Here is a 20,999-nt window from a genome sequence, read left to right as displayed (position 1 = left end):
CCAAAGACTGAAACGCCAAAGACTACAAAGGAATTAAATTAGAAAGCAACAGCAGTACAATATCAAGAAAAGTATCCAAGTATTTGGAAGTTAAACAACACACTTCTAAATAACCCAACAGTCAAAAAAAAAAAAAAAAAAAAAAAAATCAAGAGGGGAAAAAAAGAATTATTTTTGACTGAATGATAATGGAAGTATAATCAAAATTTGTGAGAGGTAGCCAAAGCAGGGTGCTTTAAAACTTTATATTAAGAGAAAGATTTACAATTAAGAATCTATGTTTCTACCTTAAGAAACTAGAAAAAGAAGAGCTAATTCAACCCAAAATAAAGGGGCGGTGGGAGGAACAAGAAAGCAGAATGAGGAAAATATTGGAGTAGAAATCAAGAAAACAGAAAGTAAAAATAATAGAGAAAAAATTGTAAAGCCAAAAGTATTTCTTTAAAAATTAATAAAAATCAATAAATCATAATAAAATTCTCTTTAAAAAAAAACACAACACACACAAATTACCAATTTCAGGAATGAAAGAGGGAATAACTATAGATACTAAAGACATTTTTTAAAAAGTAAAAAAAGACTATTATAAACAACTTTATGCCAATGAATTTGATAACTTAGATGAAATAGAAAATTTCCTTCAAGACAAGTTACCAAACTAACACAAGATAAATAAAAAATCTCAAATCTTCATATTTATTAAATAAATCGAACTCATCATTAAAAACCTTTCCCACAAAGAAAACTTCAGACCTAGATGGTTTTACCAATGAAATCTAGCAAACATTTAAGAAAGAAATAACACCAAGCCTACATGAATTATTTCAGAAAAGGGAAGCAGAGGGACTACATCATGACCAAATGGGGTTTAATCCCAGCCATGAAAACTAACTTCAAAACCCAATCACTGTAAATCGCATTAAAAGTAAAAAGAAAAACTGTGTTCAACTAAATAGATGCAAAAGTCTTTGAAAAAAATCCAACACCTACTCATAATTTAAAACTCTCTACAAACTAGGAATAGGTGGGATCTCCTCGATCAATAAAGAACAACTGGGGGGGAGGGGCACACACCGAACATCATACTTAATGGTGAAATACACGAAGCTTTCCCCCTAAGACCAGTAATAAAGCAAGGATGTCTCTTTCATCGTGTCTATTTAACACTGTTCTAACGGTTCTAGCCAGTGCAATAAGATAAGGCTAAAAAAATAAATGGCATAAAGATCACAAAGGAAGAAACAAACATTTTCTATTTGCAAATGACAAGACCATTTATATAGAAAATCGTAGGGAATGTGCTAAGCAATTAATAGACTAATGAATGTAGCAAGTAGTCATAGACAATATACAAAAATTAGTGATTTTTATATTCTAGTATGAAATAATTAGAAAGCATGCTTTTAAATTCTGTCTGATAATATCATTATAAAGCCAAAATACATTTAATAAAAATATATAAGATTTCTACACTGAGAACCTCAAAATATTGCAGAGGAAAAAAAAAAGATCTAAATAAGTGGAGATCTATACCATGTCTATGGATCAGAAGACTCAATGTTACTAAAATATCAATTCTCCCCAAACTGATGTATAAATTCATGCAAGCTTATGCAGAGAAATTCGCAAGCTGATTCTAAAATTCCTATAGATATTCAAGAACCTAGAATCTCCAAAACAATTTTAGATGGGGAAAAAACTATAAGACATCATAAAATATCTACAGTAACCAAAACAGTAAGTTGTTGGCATAAGCATAACCGAATGATCAGTGGAACAGAATACAGTTCGGAACACTTGTAAAACCGGTTGATTTCTGACAAAGGCAACACAGCAATTCAAGGGGAAAAATAATAATTTCATCAAATGGTGTTGAAACAACTGGGTCTCCACATCGGGGGAGAAAAGAACCCGAATTGCAACTTCACACCACCTACAAAAATTAATTTAAGATAGATCATAGGCCTAAATATAAAAACTAAAATTATAAACTACAAAGATAAAATAAGAGAATATTTCCACTACCTGGATATAGCTAAAGTTGTTTTTTTCCAACATGAAAAACAATAACCATACATTGAAAACTCTGATAGAGTTAATAAGAATTAAAACTTTCTCATCAAAAAAAATAATAAACAGGCAACCATAGACTGGCAGAAAATTCAGTGGTACCTCGGTTTTCAAACACAATCCGTTCCGGAAGACTATTCAAGCCCTGAAATGTTCGAAAACAGCCGACAGCTAGGCCTCAGGATCTTGCACTCAGCGGAAGCCGCATGACATGTTCGATTTCCGAAGTGTGTTTGAAAACCGAAGCATTTACTTCCAGGTTTACAGCATTCATAAAAGAAATGTTCATCAACAGAGACATTCGAAAACAAAGGTACTACTATATTCTCAATGGATACATCAGAGAAGGACATTATATAAGTAATATATAAAGAACTCTTTCAAGTTAATAAGACAGGCTACCCATTTTTTTTTAATGAGCAAAAGAAGAGGTCCAGTTGCCGTTGCTAGTTGCAGGGGGCACAGCCCACCATCCCTTGTGGGAGTCGAACCAGCAACCTTGTAGTTGAGAGGATGCGCTCCAATCAACTGAGCCATCTGGGAGCTCAGCAGCAGCTCAGTTCAAGGTACCGTGTTCACTTTTAGTTGCAGGGGGCACTGCCCACCATCCGTTGCGGGAGTCGAGGAATTGAACTGGCAACCTTGTGGTTGAGAGCCCACTGGCCCATGTGGGAATCGAACCGGCAGCCTTGGAGTTAGGAGCATGGAGCTCTAACCGCCTGAGCCACCGGGCCAGCCCAAAAGAAGAGACTTTTAACAAAAGAAGATGTATGAACTCATCATTTTTAATAGATATATGATTGATAGATACATAGATAGGCAGATAGATGCATATTTTTTTGGGGGGCGGGGAGGTAGAGAGAGCTGGTTCTGTACCCTGAGAGAGACTACAGGCAATAACACAAGACACAAGAATAGCAATGAGCATATACCTAACTTCTAAATATCATTATCCAGTAAAAGGAGCCAGGGTCCTTGGAGAAAGGCTGATTTCACAGTTGAGGCAGGGAGAGTACAGCATAAGCCCAAAACATTGTATCATGTCAGTAAGGAAGTACTCAAAGAATGATGGGGACATGTCAAAAGGGAGCCACACTGAAGGGGCTCTCATTTCCCAAATCTGAGGCAATCTGAGCATAAAAAAAAAAAAAAAATCAATGATACCAATGGATTACAATTTATAAAAGAAAACATGCAACTCCATCCTAATAACAAATATATTAGGAAGAGGAGAAAGCTCTCCCTTATTATAGAATGTTAACTAATAAGGAAGATGAAGAAATTAGAAATCAAGAATCACCAATGTTGAAACAGATATCATGTCCTTCTTGATATGATACATTGCAAAGGATCTAACACCACTTCTGTGACATTCCTGCCAAAAATGCCTAACTCAAATCTAAACAAAAGAATTATCAGACAAACCTAAATTGATAGACATTCTACAAAATAACTGGCCTGCACTATTTGAAAATGTCAAGGTCAAGAAAAACAAATAAGGGCTGAAGAGCTGTTCTATATTAAAGGACACTAAAGAGACATTACAACTAAATGTAACTGTGATCCTGGATTAATTTTAGAACAAAAAACAATTTTTTTCTATAAAGTACATAACTGTAAAAATTGGTATTAATGTTAAATTTCCTGACTTTGGTAACTGTACTATGGTAATATAAAATAATGTCCTAGCTGTTAATAAATACATACTGAAGTATTTAGGAGCAAAAGGATTATGTTTTTAAACGGTTCAAACAAATATATTCAGATAGACAAATGGGACAAAAAGTAAACAATTGGTGAGTCTGATAAAAGAAGGTTCTTTTGTTGTTGTTTTTAAAGGTTTACAGGAGTGAGTTATTTTTATTGTTCTTGAAAGTTTTCTGTAAATTTGAGGTTATATCAAAATTAAAAAATTATCAAAAATAATGCTTGTTATATTTTAAAGTACAGCAAAACTACATCGAATTAACATTGTCCTGTTAATCAACGTATAAGACCCACTGTTAGTTAAAGTCAAAGATATTTATTTTCATACTTAACATTAGCAAAATGTACAAATAAGCAATGAATAAACTGATATTAACAGCCACACTAAGTAATTTAATAATTAAATATACATCAAACTACAAAGTTTCAGAAATAAGTATTCTTTTAATGGGACATACTATTGTCATCTCTTTAAACGTGTTTCTAAACACAGACAAGAGTTTGGGAAGCTTGTTTTGAAAATGTGCTTGAAAACTATTATAAATTGATAAACCTGAAATTTAGTAAGGTAACACAGATTAACAAAAATTTTCATGAGAGAAAAGACATATTTCAACACAAAGTTCCCACAGAACTTATGGTATCCCCAAAGATACCGTAACACTGCAGGGGAAACAAATATTAAGGAAAGAATGGATAATTAACCTCCCTCATTGATTAATGTCTACAAACCAATTCTTGACAAAGGAAATTACTTCATTCAGTTGGCATGGAAAGTCAGACCACTGAGGGAAGTTTAATTAACTTGACACTATTAATCCCTGCCTACAGTATTTGACTAGAAAATAGATAAGTATGTGGCTTCAACTGATTACTTTCAAATCTGGTCTAGTTCACTTTATAAAGAACCAAATTTTTAAGCAGAAATATTAGACAATCTTTGTTTCCAGAAAAAAACTAGGACGGAGCATTTCCAATTACTCCCAATATTCCAACTCCATTTTGACGGCATTTACTGAGAATTATAATCTTAACCGTGTTACCTTCAAAGTTTATCCAAATAAAACAAAGTAATTTCTAGACCACTGTAAATAGTCATGAATCAAAAAATATGATGTATTTTTTTATTTAGGATTAAAGAGAACAGCTCTTTTCTAGACACACTAATCAGAAGCAGCTAAAACCTCCAGTTCATTATATTAATTCAGATGCAAAAATTAAATGGCGTTTCCTTACCATGAAGCATCACCTGCATACCCCAAACGTGGACAAACCATTATCTCAAGAAGAGCATTAAACCACTAAATTAGAAATATAAGAATATCTGCTTTTTAAACTGCAATGCCTACGACACAAACAACAGTGCCCGCCACACAGACGCTCAGTAATGACTTGTGGAATGACTTATGGAAAGAGATAAGTCTTTTCAACCCATCTCCAGTGAGAAACATCCTGCATTACAGACAATGCTCTTATGTTTACTATAAACATAAAATCACAAATAAAGGAAATAATTTCTTGTCACTCTCAGGAAAGAGTCTAAGCCTTAAGAAAACGGGATTTAGTTTCTGAACATTCTCAGTTTCACAACCCATGCCAGACTAACAAGGATATTGTTAAAGAAAAGCCTCATCTATAGTTGTCATTAAGATTTTCCTCACAAAGATTTTCCAAATGTCTCTGAAAATTTGTCATGAGGTCTTTCTTACGTAAATACACTAAACAAAGGTTAACAAAAGTCTGACTTTGCCTGCCATAACCTCATTTAATGAAAACAATATAGTCTTTACATCACACAGTCATTTAAAATAATAAGAGGTTAAGGATTAAAGTGAATAAACGACCCTAAAAGTGCATACCACAAGCTAATTTCATCTTTTGCAAGCAAAATGAAAGACAAGAGGTAAATAAAGTAGCTATAATTACTCAGGAAAGGAAAATTAGTACAGAAACAGAATAAGCCACTTTTATTATCCTTGCACAAGTACACTAAAAATAAACAAAGGATTAAATGATATAAATGGGCAAATAATAAAGGCTGACAGTACTGGAGTACCTACTGGGAATTTCACATATAAACACGGGTATATGTAGATGAGCTTCAAATTATGACACACTGGCTCTTAGCCTAAGAACCACACTTCACATTTAGATCCTGTCAATTACCAAATAGGGTTATAGGCTTGCTAAAAAAGGAATCCTAACACTGATGTGTCTCCAGACTCATGTTAATTTACCAGGCATTTTTCAACCAGCTGGACCTGAACAGAGATAAACAGAACTAGGAGGGCCCTTATAGGAATTAAACAGCCAACAGACATTTGTCTGATTTCTTTTGACATTGGTATGGTATGGATATGCTTATTCACTGAATGATTCATATATTTAAGAGTAAACATATGCTTATGAGCAATTTTTTTTACATTTGAGCAAATGATATTTAGTGGAACAATAAGAACTACACTGAAACACACATTTACAGATATAAGGAAGCACCTTTAATACAGTTCATCAACGATTTATTTTCTGTAGATATAGTGAAACATAAAGGCATACGTGTTTTCCTGCTTCTCAGTAGCACTGCTCTAAAAGAAAGAAATAAAAGAAGCTGAACTTGATGTCCTGATTTTTCTTCAATACGAGGTCTTGGTTTTCCACAGAATTACTATTTCATGACAAATAAATTCCTTCCTACCTGCAAGAACAAAGGGTATCTTCACAATATGCAACGCCCTTCAAAAAGGTTTTGAACTTTTTTTCATTTTATCTTTTTAGATAAGTAGCAGATTCACATGGTAATCCTAATTTATTTTAATAAAGCAAAAGTACATCCAAGCTGTAAGCCTATGAATTAAGCCTTGACAGAAGAAGCTCAAATACTTAACGTCTATGAATAGTTTGGAGACCTGGGTTCTAAACTAGGTTCTGGTATTAACAGTTAAAAACCCTTAGCTACTTTCAGGCCCTCTGAAACTGTGTTCTCATCTATGCATAAGGTTGCTGGATGAGATCATTTTTAAGGGCCCTTTTAATTCTTGCTTCTATGAGAGTCTTCCTTACAGGACCAAGCTTTCCGATTACTAACGTTAAGACTGTATAGCCTGGCACACCCTAGCTTTTCACTAGGAACTAAACTACAAGAGCCTGTTATTATTCATTTTAAAATTTTGGCATTTATTAAAAAAACATTTTTTACTAAATCACTAGAAGAATATGAATTTTTAAGACCTCATATTTAGATGTTAAAGTTTTAGATGGCCTATTTATTTTTCTTTAATAACATATCTCTGAAGGTTAAGTAGAGGAATACATTATTCCTCTCATTTTCAAGTTACACTGTAAAACTCTAGTCTTTTTGTTAATGCATTATTTAAAGTAAGCCATTATAATAATTCACCATAAATTAAAATGCAATTATTTATTTTAAAACAAACCATAGGTTTTTTTGTTTGTTTGTTTGTTTTCATTTCCCTGGACAGAGGGAAAAGGAGACAGAGAGAGAGGGAGATATGGGGGGGGCACTGACTGATGCTGAGCGAAAGACAGGAGAGAGAATGAAACAGGTAAAAGGACAGACTTTTACTATAGCTTGAAAAATTCTCATTTAATTAAGAAACCAAAGAAACTTCTGAAGAAATACTAGAAACAAGCATGACGTCATTTCTGTATAATGGCACAGGAAAAAAAAAATCTGCAGATCATATAATTTTCCCACTGTGTTAAAGCATTTGTTTTGCATTTTCATCTGGCATTTAGTCTACAAAAATCCTGAGGAGGGCAGAGGATTTTTAAAAACGTTAAAAATAGCTTTGTAAATATTCATCAAGCAAGCAATTTTGTATAACTCAGAAGTTAGAAAGTAACAGTTTCACAAAGCTTAAACTATAACTCTGAAGTCGATATGTATTATTTTAAGATATGTTACCCCGCAATAGCCTACTGTCTGTATCCTCGTACCTGCCCCTAAGAAAGGAGAGTCTGTGAGACGGATCCTTTCAGGGACTTTGCTTCACCTTTGTGCTTACACCTCATGTCTCCCTGTTTGGCCCCAGAGGATGGCTGGTCAAGGACTCCCCGTGGGGAGGAGGGCAACCCAAGCCAGACACAGCCATGTGGGGACCATATGGGGAACTCACTAGGTAGATAGAGGTGGGCACAGCCCCCCACCTTCCCCGGGCTAAGGAGAGCCTCTGCCTCTGTGGCTGCATTCCTTCCTACAACCTGCAGAGGAAGTGACTCAATGATGTGCTCTCCATCTATTCATATGTATAAAGGTTTTGTCCCATGGGGAAGTACTTATCCTGGCACTTATGGTTCAGCTGCCTGCAGGCAAGGGTGATTGGCTTGAATCAGCTTCCCATTGTAATGTATGGGATTCACACATCTTGAGATTGACAAGCTTTACTTCTTTTACTTCCACACCTAACTAACAAAAGCCATGCATTGGCCCAATTCAAGGCTCTGTCCTTGAGGCTACAGTCCCTAGGCCCTGCTTGCACTCTATTCTTGTCTACTGACTTTCTTAACCTTGTGCCGCCCTCCTCCTCACTTCCCACAACCCTTGTCATGCTGGACGCGACAAAGGTACTTTTGAAATACTATTGAAAACAACTCTTTAATCTTCCTATATTATAACCCTCAGAGTATTGAATCAGAATCTACTCAAACTGACAGTGATCTTAACTACCCGTAAGTTCAAATGACTTGCCCAGGTCTCATGTTTCTGTACCCTTTCTGCAACACCATGAATGGAATTAAAAAATTAGCAAATATATAATAATAACAACAATAATAACAAACTTAAGTAATTAATCACCAAATCTAGTAGGAAGTTACTCATTACTGACGGAAATATAGTCATGGGAATTAATTTAGTGCAAAAATATAAATTGCAAGGTTAATGGCTTGTCTTACTGCATAAACCATAAAAAATGGAAATTTAATGTGAACCTCTCCACTCCATCACTGTACAAGCCCCTTAAAATCCCTCCTTCCTCTTCTCAAAATAATAAAGCATTAAGAATTATTTTCTAAATGGAATAACAGAATACTACGAGGGGAAAACAGAAACTTGGTTTACATAAAAGTTACACATAAGAAACATCTTGTTCCACATAAACTTGACTATTTCCTTTAATTCTTGTATGAATAAGATAATTATTAGTGAACCTAATAAATAACCAATTCAAACTTTATAGATAAATCTAAAACCATGAATATACACTAATATGAGATGTGATCAAAAAATATGGTAAATGTTTAAATTTTTAAAAATTTACAGTAAAACACACATTGTTGTTACTAATCCCCCTCAAAATACTCCCCCTCACTTCGAACAATTATCCCATCGTTCTTATCACTTTCTGAAGCAGTTCTGGAAGTCCTCTTTCCTGAGTGTCTTTAGTTGCGCTGTTGTGGCTGCCTAGATGTCCTGAATCATTTTGACTTTGGGGAAGAGCCAGAAGTCGTGCGGTGCCAGATCCAGTGAAGACGGTGAATGAGGACACATCGTAATGTTATTATTTTACAGAAATTGCCATATACCAAAGGCAATGTGTGACATGGAGCATTGTCATGATGGAAGATGAAGTAAAGACACTCATGAAAGAGGACTTCCAGAATTGCTTCAGTTTCCAGACTCAAGTTCATTTTGCCATTTAGATTTGCTTCAACCAGCACGTGATGGCCCATGTCTGCCAGTCTTTCCAAGGCTCCTCAGAGTCTTCAGAGCTGGCAGATAAACACTAACATCACAGGCTTGACACTAGGCTCTGGGAAGTCTTCCCAGACCCTCAGGGAAGCACCCTCCACACGAGTCCCACCTGTGGGTAGCAGCAGCTCCACGGCCACCATGAGGCAGGGACAATGCTTATTGATCAGCTGGAGCTTACAGACAGAAGCACTGTCACCTGTGCTTGTCCCTACTCTGAACAAGCACTCAGATGCCAGATCCAGATAAATCTCGTCGCCGTAGTCTTCTGAAACACTTTCCATGAAAAGCCAGTAGAAGAAGTCCTCCTGCGGCACTCCGCACCACACCCTGGCCTCGCGGATGATCCTGGGGTCAGTAGTCCGAGAGCACATCTGGTCCCGGCACACGCAAAGTATTGACATGGTGTCACAGATGTGGACAAAAGCTCTATGAAGTCCTTGCTGGTGGTCTTGGCATAAAACTAAATGATGGCATAAGACGGAAGTCAGAAAGGGTCCCCATTAGCCACGGGTACTTCTGGTCCCAAGACAATGCCACTCAACACCCAGCCACACAGGGAGCACTCGGGTTCTGCAGGCCCTGCAGGCCGTGCAGACCCACTGACAAGGGCGACAGGGGATTGCAGACCTGGGACCCCTAAAATAAATGCAGCCTCCATTCTCATCCTCAACTTCCCTCCATCCCTTAAAGTGAGTTTACTGTTCCCACTCTGATTATAGAAAGGAAATGCATTTCACCACAGAAACGACTAAATATTCTAAACTGCATGAACAAAAATAAAATCATCACTCTGACAACCACTTTTCACCCTGTTGGTATATAACTAATACAGTCGTCATCAATCAGAACACATATGTAGACACAGTTACACGTGTTTTATAAAATTGCAGCATGCTAGGCATACATTTTCCCAATGGATTTTTATACATATGAGGTATGACCATGATGTTCATGAACTTGCCACCGTGTGCTTACACTGGCAGCACTGTACAAACAGCTTGGTAAGGTTTCATAACCTTGGTCCATCAGTGTCTCACAGCTGTGTTCGTGTCGGTGCGGCGGTGTCTTGCTGAAATGACGTTCATTATTATTGCTGCTTGTTTTTGTGTGCCGCCACAAGAATGTCTGAGCTTGAATTAGAGAAACGAACAAATGTTAAATCTCTTGTTAAACCTGGCAAGGGTAGAAGTGAAATCAGGGACATGTAAGTCTCATTTATGGGGTAATGCCATGAAGAAAACGACAGTGTACAAATGGATTAAACATTTTTCTGAGGGGAGAGAATGCGTCACTGATGAAGAGAGGTCAGGGAAGCCAGTAACGAACAGAACTGATGAAAATATTGCAAACATTCATCAAATTCTACGTCAAAATCGTCAGCTGACTGTGAGAAGCACAGCAGACCAAATAAACATCGATTGAGAAACAAGTTAGGAAAATCTTAACTGAAAATCTTGGCATGAGAAAGTTGTATGCAAAAATGGTCCAGAAAGAGCTCACCGATGAACAAAAGCAAAGGATCGAAGTTTGCCAAGACCTTTTGGAGACGCAAGATGATGTTTTGGGCCATGTTATCACTGGTGATGAAACATGGGTGTACCAATACGACCCTGAAACAAACCATCAAAGTGCACAATGGAAGTCAGCCAATTCTCTACGACCAAAAAATTTCCATCAATCCAAATCAAGAGTCAAAATAATGTTGCTAACCTTTATTGATATCAGAAGGAGTATTCATTATGAATTTGTACCAAACTGGACAAACAGTTAACCAAGTTTACTATTTGGAAGTGCTGAAAAGGTTGCGTGAAAAAGTTAAAAGTTAAATGAAAACAACCTAAACTTTTCTCCAACAATTCATGGCTCTTGCATCATGACAATGCACTAGCTCACACGGCACTGTCTGTGAGGGAGTTTTTAGCCAGTAAACAAATAATTGTATTGGAACATCCTTCCTACTCACCTGATCTGGCCCCCAATGACTTCTTTCTTTACCCAAAGATAAAGGAAATATTGAAAGAAAGACATTTTGGTGACATCAGGACATCAAGCATTATATGACAACAGTGCTGATGGCCATTCCAGAAAAAGAGTTCCAAAATTGCATTGAAGGGTGGACTAGGCGCTGGCATCAGTGCATAGCTTCCCAAGGGGAGTACTTCAAAGGTGACCATAGTGATATTCAGCAATGAGATATGTGGCACTTTTTCTAGGATGAGTTTGCAAACTTAATGGTCAGACCTCGTAAACTTTATGATGGACATCTTTCCATGTTGGTAAATACAAATCCACATCACTTTCAAGCTTCTTATTATCCCATTGCATGGATGTATAATCAGTGGTGACACTTAAGTGGTTTACAATATTTTTGCTGTTATGAACATGACAACGAACATTTTTCTACAAAACATTTTTGCACATTTACCCAGTTATTTCCTTGCTTTACATTCAAAGAGGAATTGCTGGTCAAAGGATGTACATTTAAGATTGTAACATGCATTACCAAACCACCATGCAGAAAAGTTTTATCAACACATGGTCTCACCAGCAACAACGCTGTTAGCAATCTGTTTAATCTGTAAAGCAACCTGATAAGCATAATAAAATAAGTGGTTTCAACCTGCACTGTGTGTGAATTCCACTTTCACTACTACCTTTGCACATTTTTATAAGGTTTTTTTTTCTTGATTTTAAGATCTCCCTTAAGAACATCAACGCTCTATCCGTTATATATACTGTTGATATCTTTCACAGTTTATCACTTTTCTCTTCACATTGTTTATGGTTCTCTTTGCCCTTAGGAAATTATAAGTCTTCTAAGATCAAAAGTATTGACTTTTATTTTCTACTTCTAGAGTCCTGCTTTCAAAATCATGTTTCTGGTGCTTTAATACTATTTATATTGCCTACTTAATTAACTCATGTGTAATTTATTTTGGAATACTGAATAGCTATTTGACCACAATACAATTTCACCGATCAATCCACTAATTTCTCTACTGATCTAAAATGCTACTTTTATCACTGACAAATAAGTCTCATTTTGAGTCTGTTTCTGTACCATCTACATTTTGTCCCACTAATCTATACTGCACCTATAACATAATGATTTCATTTCCATGTTATAATTAAATATCTATAGGACAATCAGTCTTTTACAAGTTCTCTTAGTACAGCTGGTACAGATGAACTTTAAAATATTTTGCCAGGTTCTAAAATTAATTCTACCAGAATTTTGATGGGAATTATCATCCCCCCCCCCCCCGCAACATACTACACTTATACCGTGTTTCCTCGAAAATAAGACCTAGCCAGACAATCAGCTCTAATGCGTCTTTTGGAGCAAAAATTAATATAAGACCCGGCCTTAATTTACCATAAGAACGGATCTTATGTAATATAATGTAACATAAGACTGGGTATATAGTATAATATCATAGAATATGGTATAATATAGTATAATATAATATAATACCAGGTCTTACATTAATTTTTGCTCCAAAAGATGTATTAGAGCTGATTGTCCAGCTAGGCCTTCTTTTTGGGGAAACAGTACTTATTTGTCTGTTTCCACTAACTAGAATTAGAATGTAAGCTCCAAGAGAAAAGGAGTATTTGTCTGTTCCATGCACTGCTACACACCCAGTATTTCGAACAGTATCTAATATATAAACGATGCTCAACACATATTTGTTAAATGAACAAATGTTAATTGCATTGAATTTATAGATAATTTAAGGACACTTAAAATGTCTACACTGGGATATGTCCGGTCAAGATGGTTGAGTAGAAACCACTGAGCTCGCCTCTTACCACAAACACATCAAAGTTACAACTAAATAATAAAACTATCATTGAGAACCACCTGAAGTCTAGCTAAACAGAAGTTCTATAACTAAGGACATAAAGAAGAAGCCGCATGGAGACTGGTATGAGGGGTGGAGACACAGAACGGGCTGGGCCACACCCATGGTGTGGCAGTTGAGAATCAGGAAGGATATTTCGGCTCTGAAGGTTCCTCCTGAAAAGCAAGAGGCCCCAGCCCTACACAAGGCTCTCCAACTTTAGGCATCACGAAGAGGAGTCCCCATGACATCTGGCTGTGAAAATCCGCAGGGATTGCATCTGAGTGAGAAGGACTGCTAAAAACTGAGGCATTCCTCTTGAGGGACCCGCACACCAACTTGGTCGCTCACAAACTCACTCACTGTGGGCTCAAGCAGAGGGAGAGCAGCTCAAAAAGCACTAAGGACATAAAGGGAGGAACTAAATTGAGTACTTTCAGGGCGAGGGCTCGAGGAGTAGGGGTCAGGACAACTCTCTCCCCGACAGATGTGCTGGCAGGTGCCATTTACCTTTGTTGAGCTCCCTTCCACCCAGCCGGCCTGGAGCACAAGGCGCCAAATCTAGCTCACCACTAACCTGGCTAACACCATTCTCCCTGCCTGGTAGGGTGAATTCCCAGACCCTACTCCAGCCAACTTGCACAACCAGACCAAACCTTTACCAGTGGCTTTCCCACACAAACAGCCAGCCTACCTCGCCTCATGCTGCAGACTTTACTAAAACCTCTCAAAGGCCCACAGATCCCAAAGAAGCAGCAGCTAACCTCAGCATGCCCTGCACCTCTTGATAAGCAGGACCAAACCTGGCACGCTCAGCAATCAGTCTCAACTTGCATTATCACTCCCATCAGGTGTTCCCAAGCCTTACATGAGGGGCGGCAAGTCTTGGTTTGGAACATACATTCAATTAAGTGGCCACGAGCCCAACCCAAGTGGCAACTGGCCACAGCTCACATCATGGTGCACTCGAAAGGGTCCTGACCTCAGCACTAGTGGAAGGTACCCTCGGTTCACAGCATATCCTCTCCCAAGCACATACAAGCTCAGCACAAGTGGCAACCAAGTGGAGATCTCTTTGCACCTCCTAACAAGTGACTCCAAGCTGAGCACAATCAGCAGCTGCCAACACACCCAGTGGCCAGCTTCAGACCGCAACAGAGGAAAATCCAACAAGCTCACAAATAATATGCCCAAAGGGCAGACTCACCTGGTACCAGAGTGGCACTAAGGCAACTCCCGGTCTGTGGGATCAGCCCACACGCAACAGATCATCTACTATAGCCACAGCCAGTCATCACAGTCAGCTGGAGGGTCAATCCTACCCATTAACATACCAACAACAATCAATGCTCAATTACAACAGGAGGGCACATACAACCCAAGGGACACTCCTGGAGCACCCAGCTCAGATAATCAGGGAGACTGTAACACTGGGCGCCACAGGACACCTACTACATATGGACACTCAGCCAAGACTGGGAGACGTAGCAGCCTAATACATAGAAACAAACACAAGGAGTCAGAGAAAATGAGGACACAAAGAAACATGTCTGAAATGAAAGAACAGAGCTAAACTGCAGAAAAATAACTAAGTGAAATGAAGAAAGCAACCTACCAGATACAGAGTCAAAACACTGGTTATAAGGATGCACAAAGGAGGAACAACAGATGACCTCAGTTGAGAACTTCAACAAAGAGAAAACACATAAAAAGGAGACAGAAAACTAAGAACGAATCAGAAATGAAGGATGAAATAACAGAAATGAAGAATGAAATAACAGAAATGAAGAATACTTTAGAGGAAATCAACAGCAAATCAAATGAAGCAGAGGATCCAATCAACAATCTGGAAGACAAGGTAGCAAAAAAATTTTTAAAAAATTTTAAAAAAAGATAGATTAAGGGACTTCTGCTACGCCATCAAGCATATGAACATTCACATCACAGGGAGACCAGGAAGAAGAGAGAGAGAGAAAGAGAAAGGGACTGAAAACTTATTTGAAGAAATAATGACAGAAAACTTCCCTAACCTGGAGAAGAAAACAGAAGACATACATGCCCAGGAAGTGCAGAGTCCCAAACAGACCTACAACCGAGATTACTCTACCCAGCAAGGCTACCATTTAGAATCAAGGGAGAAAGAGCTTCCCAGACGAGAAACTGCTAAAGGAGTTCATCGCCACTAAACCAGTAGTACAAGAAATGCTAGAGACTACATTAAGAAAAATAAATCGAAACTATGATGGAAAATTAACAAAGAATTCTCACTGACACTTAGGCAAACACTCAGTAAAAACAGTAGATCAACCAACTATATAGCTAGTGCAAAGGGTAACAGAAAAGAGTAGAACAATTATGTGTATTTGCAGCAATAAATTAAGGGCTACACACAAATGCACAAACACCAAAAAAAAGAAAACATAACAAAAACATAAACATGGAGGAAGTGAGTAAAAATCTTAGTGATTTTAGAATGCTAGAACTTAAGTTCAACTTAAAACACAGTTACACACATAGCTTGGAATACATTAAGCACATGGTAACCACAAAGCAAAAATCTTCAAGAAATGTACAAGAAATTAAGAGAAAGGAATTCAAACACAACACTATAGAAAGTCATCAGCATGAAAGAGGAGAGAAAGAGAATAAGAAAGGAACAGAAAACAACTACAAAAACAATCAGAAAACAATAAAATGGCCATAACTACATACCTATCAATACTTACTTTAAATGTAAATAAATTAAATGCTCCAATCAAAAAACACAGAGTTGATGAATGGATTTTTTTAAAGAAACAAAAACATAGGTATGCTGCCTACAAGACAGCCATTTCAGATTGAAAAACAAAGACTGGAAGTAGAGGGACAGAAAAAGGTATTTCACACAAATGAAAATGGAAAAAAAAAAAAAAGCTGTGGTAGCAACACTTGACAAAATAGAATTTACAACAATGGCTGGAACAAGAGACAAAGACAGGCATTTCACAGTGATAAGGGGATCAATCTAACAAGAAGATCTAACTCTTGTAGACATTTATGCACCCAACATAGGAGCACCTAAGTGCATAAAACAAATACTGATGGACATAAAGGAACACATCAACATTATTACATTAATAGTAAGGGACTTCAATATTCCAATGACATCAATGAATAGATCACCCAACAGAAAATCAGCATGGAAAACAGCAGTCTTAAATGACACACAAAACCAGATGGATTTAATTGATATTTTTAGAATATTGCACTGGAAACCAGCAAAATATAAATTCTTGTCAAGGACACATGGAAAATTTTCCAAGATATACCACATCTTATGCCACAAAAATAAGTCTCAGTAAATTTAAGAAGACTGAAATTATACCAAGCATCTTCTCTAATCACAGTGGTATGATTAGAAATAAATTACAAAAAGAAAACTGAAAAACACACAAACACAAGGAGGCTAAATAAACTGCTACTAAACAATGAACAGGTTAACGATGAGATCAAGGAAGAGATCAAAAGATACCTTCAGACAAATGAAAATGAAAACACAACAACCGAAAATCTATGGGATATCCAAAGCAGTTTTAAGAGGGAAATTTATAGCAATTCAGACTTACCTCAAGAAACAAGAAAAATCTCAACTAAACAATCTAAACTTTCACCTAAAGGAACTACAAAAAGAAAAACACACAAAGCCCAAAGTGAGATATCCATATGCAAAATAACATCCTGGAATTCAGTAAACTGTTTTGTTGAACTTATGATGAACCGGCAACAATGAAGAGTTCTTGGCCTTCTATGATGCATAAATATCATAAATCTGTTACTAGTTCATAAAATTTCTTGTACTTTGTATCTGTTCTTGTGTTTTGCAATTATTTGTTACATAAAATTTCTTGTACCATAATGTTAAAAAATAAATGCTAAAATTCCTTTATAATACAAAAAAACAGGTACCTAAATGTAAACAAATAAAAATTTGAATTAAAAAATTAAAACGAAAGAGTTTTTCCCTGAAAGTTTGGGCCAAAAACATGGGAGCGCTTCATACACGGCAAAATATGGTAATACATCTCAGAGAGGAACTAAACAAAACTGAGACTAACAAAATGATAAGAAAATAAAACACAATGAAAACAAGAGACAGTTCTTTAAAAACATAAATAAAATTGATAAACCTTTAGCCAGAAACATAAAAAGAGGGCCCAAATAATAAAATTAGAAATGAACGAGAAGTGATAACTGACAACAAAGAAATACAAAGGGTTATAAGAATATACTATTGATAATTACATGCCAATGAACTGGACAACCTGGAAGAAATGAATAAATTCCTACAAATATGCAATATTCCAATACTGAATCAGGAAGAAAAAAAAAATCTGAACAGACATACAACTACTACTGAAATCGAATAAGTAATCAAAACACTCCCAACAAACAAAAGTCCTGGACCAGATGACTTCACAGACGAATTTTTCCAAACATTCAAAAAATACCTATCCTTCTCAAACTATTCCAAAAAACCAAAGAGGAAGGAAGGCTCCCAAACTCATTTTATGAGGCCAGCATCACCCTGGTACCAAAACCAGACAGAGATACTACAAAAAAGAAAATTACAGGCAAACATGGAGCTTTTCCGTTGTGATCACAAAATACAGTGAACGCTGATGCCGAGTGCCATCCAACCGCAAGGCAGGGATCTTCAATATGGGAAGCAGCTTAGTAACACTGTGCGACAAGTTTCAACTTGTTCAGTGAAGTCAGTAAGGTTAGAGGTACGGTTGAGAGAAGGTGTGTTTTAAAGTGTGCCATAAATCATGGCTCACAAACAAAGCATTAACATGAAATGGTAAAATGGTTTCTTCCCCCATCATGAGAATGCTCTGTGTCACGTATTGCTTCTGGTACAGCAATTTCTGTCAAATAAAAACACTATGGTGTCCTCATCCACTTCATTCGCCGGATCTGGTACTGTGCAACTTCTGGCTCTTCCCCAAAGTCAAAATGACCAAGAAAGGTAAACATCTTCAATCGATTCAGAACATCGAAGCAGCCACGACACTGCAACTAAAGACACTCATGAAAGAGGACTTCCAGAACTGCTTCAGAAAGTGACAAGAACGATGGGATAAGTATGTTCGAAGAAAGGGGGAGCATTTTGAGGAAGATTAATGGCAATGTGTCTTTTAAGGTAATACATTTTTTTATTTAAACATTCCCCATATTGTTCAATTACATCTTGTTTGAGACTCTGAAGAGAGAAATTGAAGAATACATAAAGAAATAGAAGGATACACCATGTTCATGGATAGAACAACTGAAATAATTAAAATGTCCATAATACCCAAAGCAATCTATAGATTCAGTGCAATGCCTATCAAAACACCAATGCCATTTTTCACAGAAATAGTACAAATAATCCTAAAATTTATATGGAATCGCAAAAGACCCTGAATAGCCAAAGCAATATTGAGGAAGAAAAACAAAGTTGGAAGTATCACACTACCTGAATCAAACTGCACTACAAGGCCACAGTAATCAAAAGAGCATGTACTAGAGACGTCATCAAAATGGAGGCGTGAGGTGAGCCTCTGTAAATCTCCCCTGGAATTTACAACTAATCAAAGAACTATAACTCCACAAAGGACTCCCTGCACAGCAGACAGCAAGACGAAGAGGCCCACTACTGAATTCACCTAAAGGTGGGCGAATTGCATGAGCGGGGGAGAAGGAAAGAGAGAAGTGCGGAGACAGAGCTGCGTGGGCGCAGGATAGATTGGACTTAATAAGACCTAAAATCATAAACTCCTAGAAGAAAACATAGGCACTAAACTCTTTGACATTGGTCTTAGCAATATTGCTTGTGATACGTCCCCTAGGACAATAACAAAAGCAAAAATAAATAAATGCGACTACATCAAACTAAAGAGGTTTTGCACCACAAAGGAAACCATCAACAACACAAAAAGCCAACCTACTGAATGGAGAAGATATTTGCAAATTATATCTCTGATAAAGGAATAATGTCTAAAATATATAAAGAACTCATATGAGTACAGCTCAACATCAAAACAGCAATCCAACTGAAAAATAGGCAGATGACATAAATAGACATTTCTCCCAAGAGGACATACAGATGGCGAATAGACACACGAAAGGATGCTCAGCATCACTAATCATCAGGGAAATGCAAATTAAAACCACAATGAGATATCACCTCACTCCTACCAGAATGGCCATCATCAATAAATCAACAAGAGAATGTTGGCAAGAATATGGAGAAAAGGGACGCCTCCTACAGTGTTGGTGGGATTACAAATTGGTGTAGCCGCGATGGAAAACAGTATGGAAGTTCCTCAAAAATTAAAACTAGATCTACCTTATGACCCAGCAATTCCACTTCTGGGTATTTACCCTAAGACATCCAAAACACTATTGCAAAAAGATAATGTACCCTACATTCAATGCAGCATTGCTTACAATAGCCAAGATATGGAAGCAACCTTAATGCCCATCAATAGATGAATGGATAAAGAAGAGGTGTTCATACATACAATGGAATATTACTCGGCCATGAAAAAGAATGGAATCTTACCATCTGTGACAACATGAAGGTTATTATGGTAAATGAAATAAGTCAAAGACAAACAGCATATTATTTCACTATGTGGAATCTAAAACAAACAAACAAACAAAAAAATGAACAAACATAACAGAAACAAACTCTTAGATACAGAGTACAAATTGATGTTAGCCAGATGGCAGGGCAGTTGGGTGAATGGGTGAAAAAGATGAAAGGGATTAAAAAGTACAAACTGCTAGTTATAAGAATAGTGAAGGGGATGAAATGTATAATATAGGGAATACAGTCAATAATATTGTAATAACTATGTGTGGTTCCACATGGGTACTAGACTTATCAGGGTGATCAATTCGTAAGGTATATAAATGTTTAATCACTATGTTGTACACCTGAAACTAATGTAATATTGTATGTTAGCTCTAATTCAAAAATAAATTAATGATTTTTAAAATGACCCTCCACCAGTAAAAAGATTACAACTTGCTGAAGGCTCAGATAATGGTTAGCATTTTTTAGCAATAAAGTATTTTTTAATTGAGATAATTAAAAAATTACACTGCTTTTTAAACATAATGCTATTGCACACTTAAGGGTCTAGAGTATAGGATAAACATAACTTTTACATGCACTGGTAAACCAAAAAATTCCTGTGGCTCGCTTTATTGCGGTGGTCTGCAACTAAACCCACAATATACCGAAGGTTAGCCGGTAAATATGCCTCCTGCGCACACATATGACAATTAAGTTCCCAAACTTGTTGCAACAATGTTGCTAATCTTTTTTTTTTTTTACGTCAGAGGGATTATTCATTAGGAATTTGTACCAACTAGACAAACAGTTAACCAAGTTTACTATTTGGATGTGCTGAAAAGGCTGCGAGAACAACGTAGATGAAAACGATCTGAACTTTTCTCCAACAATTCATGACTCTTGCATCACGACAATGCACCAGCTCACATGGCACTGTCTGTGAGGGAGTTTTAGCCAGCAAACAAATAACTGTATTGGAACACCCTCCCTACTCACCTGATCAGGCCCCCAATGACTTCTTTCTTTACCCGAAGATAAAGGAAATATAGAAAGGAAGACA

The 20,999-nt window shown here is 36.9% G+C and overlaps 2 protein-coding genes across 5 annotated transcripts in view; both read right to left on the bottom strand.

Annotated features, from left to right (window-relative positions):
• Positions 1-20,999, bottom strand: part of EXOC2 (exocyst complex component 2) — a 247,335-nt gene that overhangs the window by 203,180 nt on the left and 23,156 nt on the right. The gene's annotated exons all lie outside the window — the stretch shown is intronic.
• HUS1B (HUS1 checkpoint clamp component B) lies at positions 9,502-9,891 on the bottom strand. The gene has a single exon (XM_088789836.1). The coding sequence runs from the start codon at positions 9,889-9,891 to the stop codon at positions 9,502-9,504; it is 390 nt and encodes a 129-aa protein (XP_088645962.1).

The sequence above is a fragment of the Rhinolophus sinicus genome, chromosome 14, assembly GCF_057876585.1.
Source record: "Rhinolophus sinicus isolate RSI-liver-muscle chromosome 14, RSI-T2T, whole genome shotgun sequence".
In the NCBI taxonomy this organism is placed as follows: Eukaryota; Metazoa; Chordata; class Mammalia; order Chiroptera; family Rhinolophidae; genus Rhinolophus; species Rhinolophus sinicus.
This window is presented reverse-complemented; position numbering and strand designations above follow the sequence as displayed.

Coding starts and splice junctions, on each gene's coding strand:
- HUS1B (XM_088789836.1), bottom strand. CDS start 9,891: ATGTCAATACTTTGCGTGTGCCGGGACCAGATGTGCTCTCGGACTACT.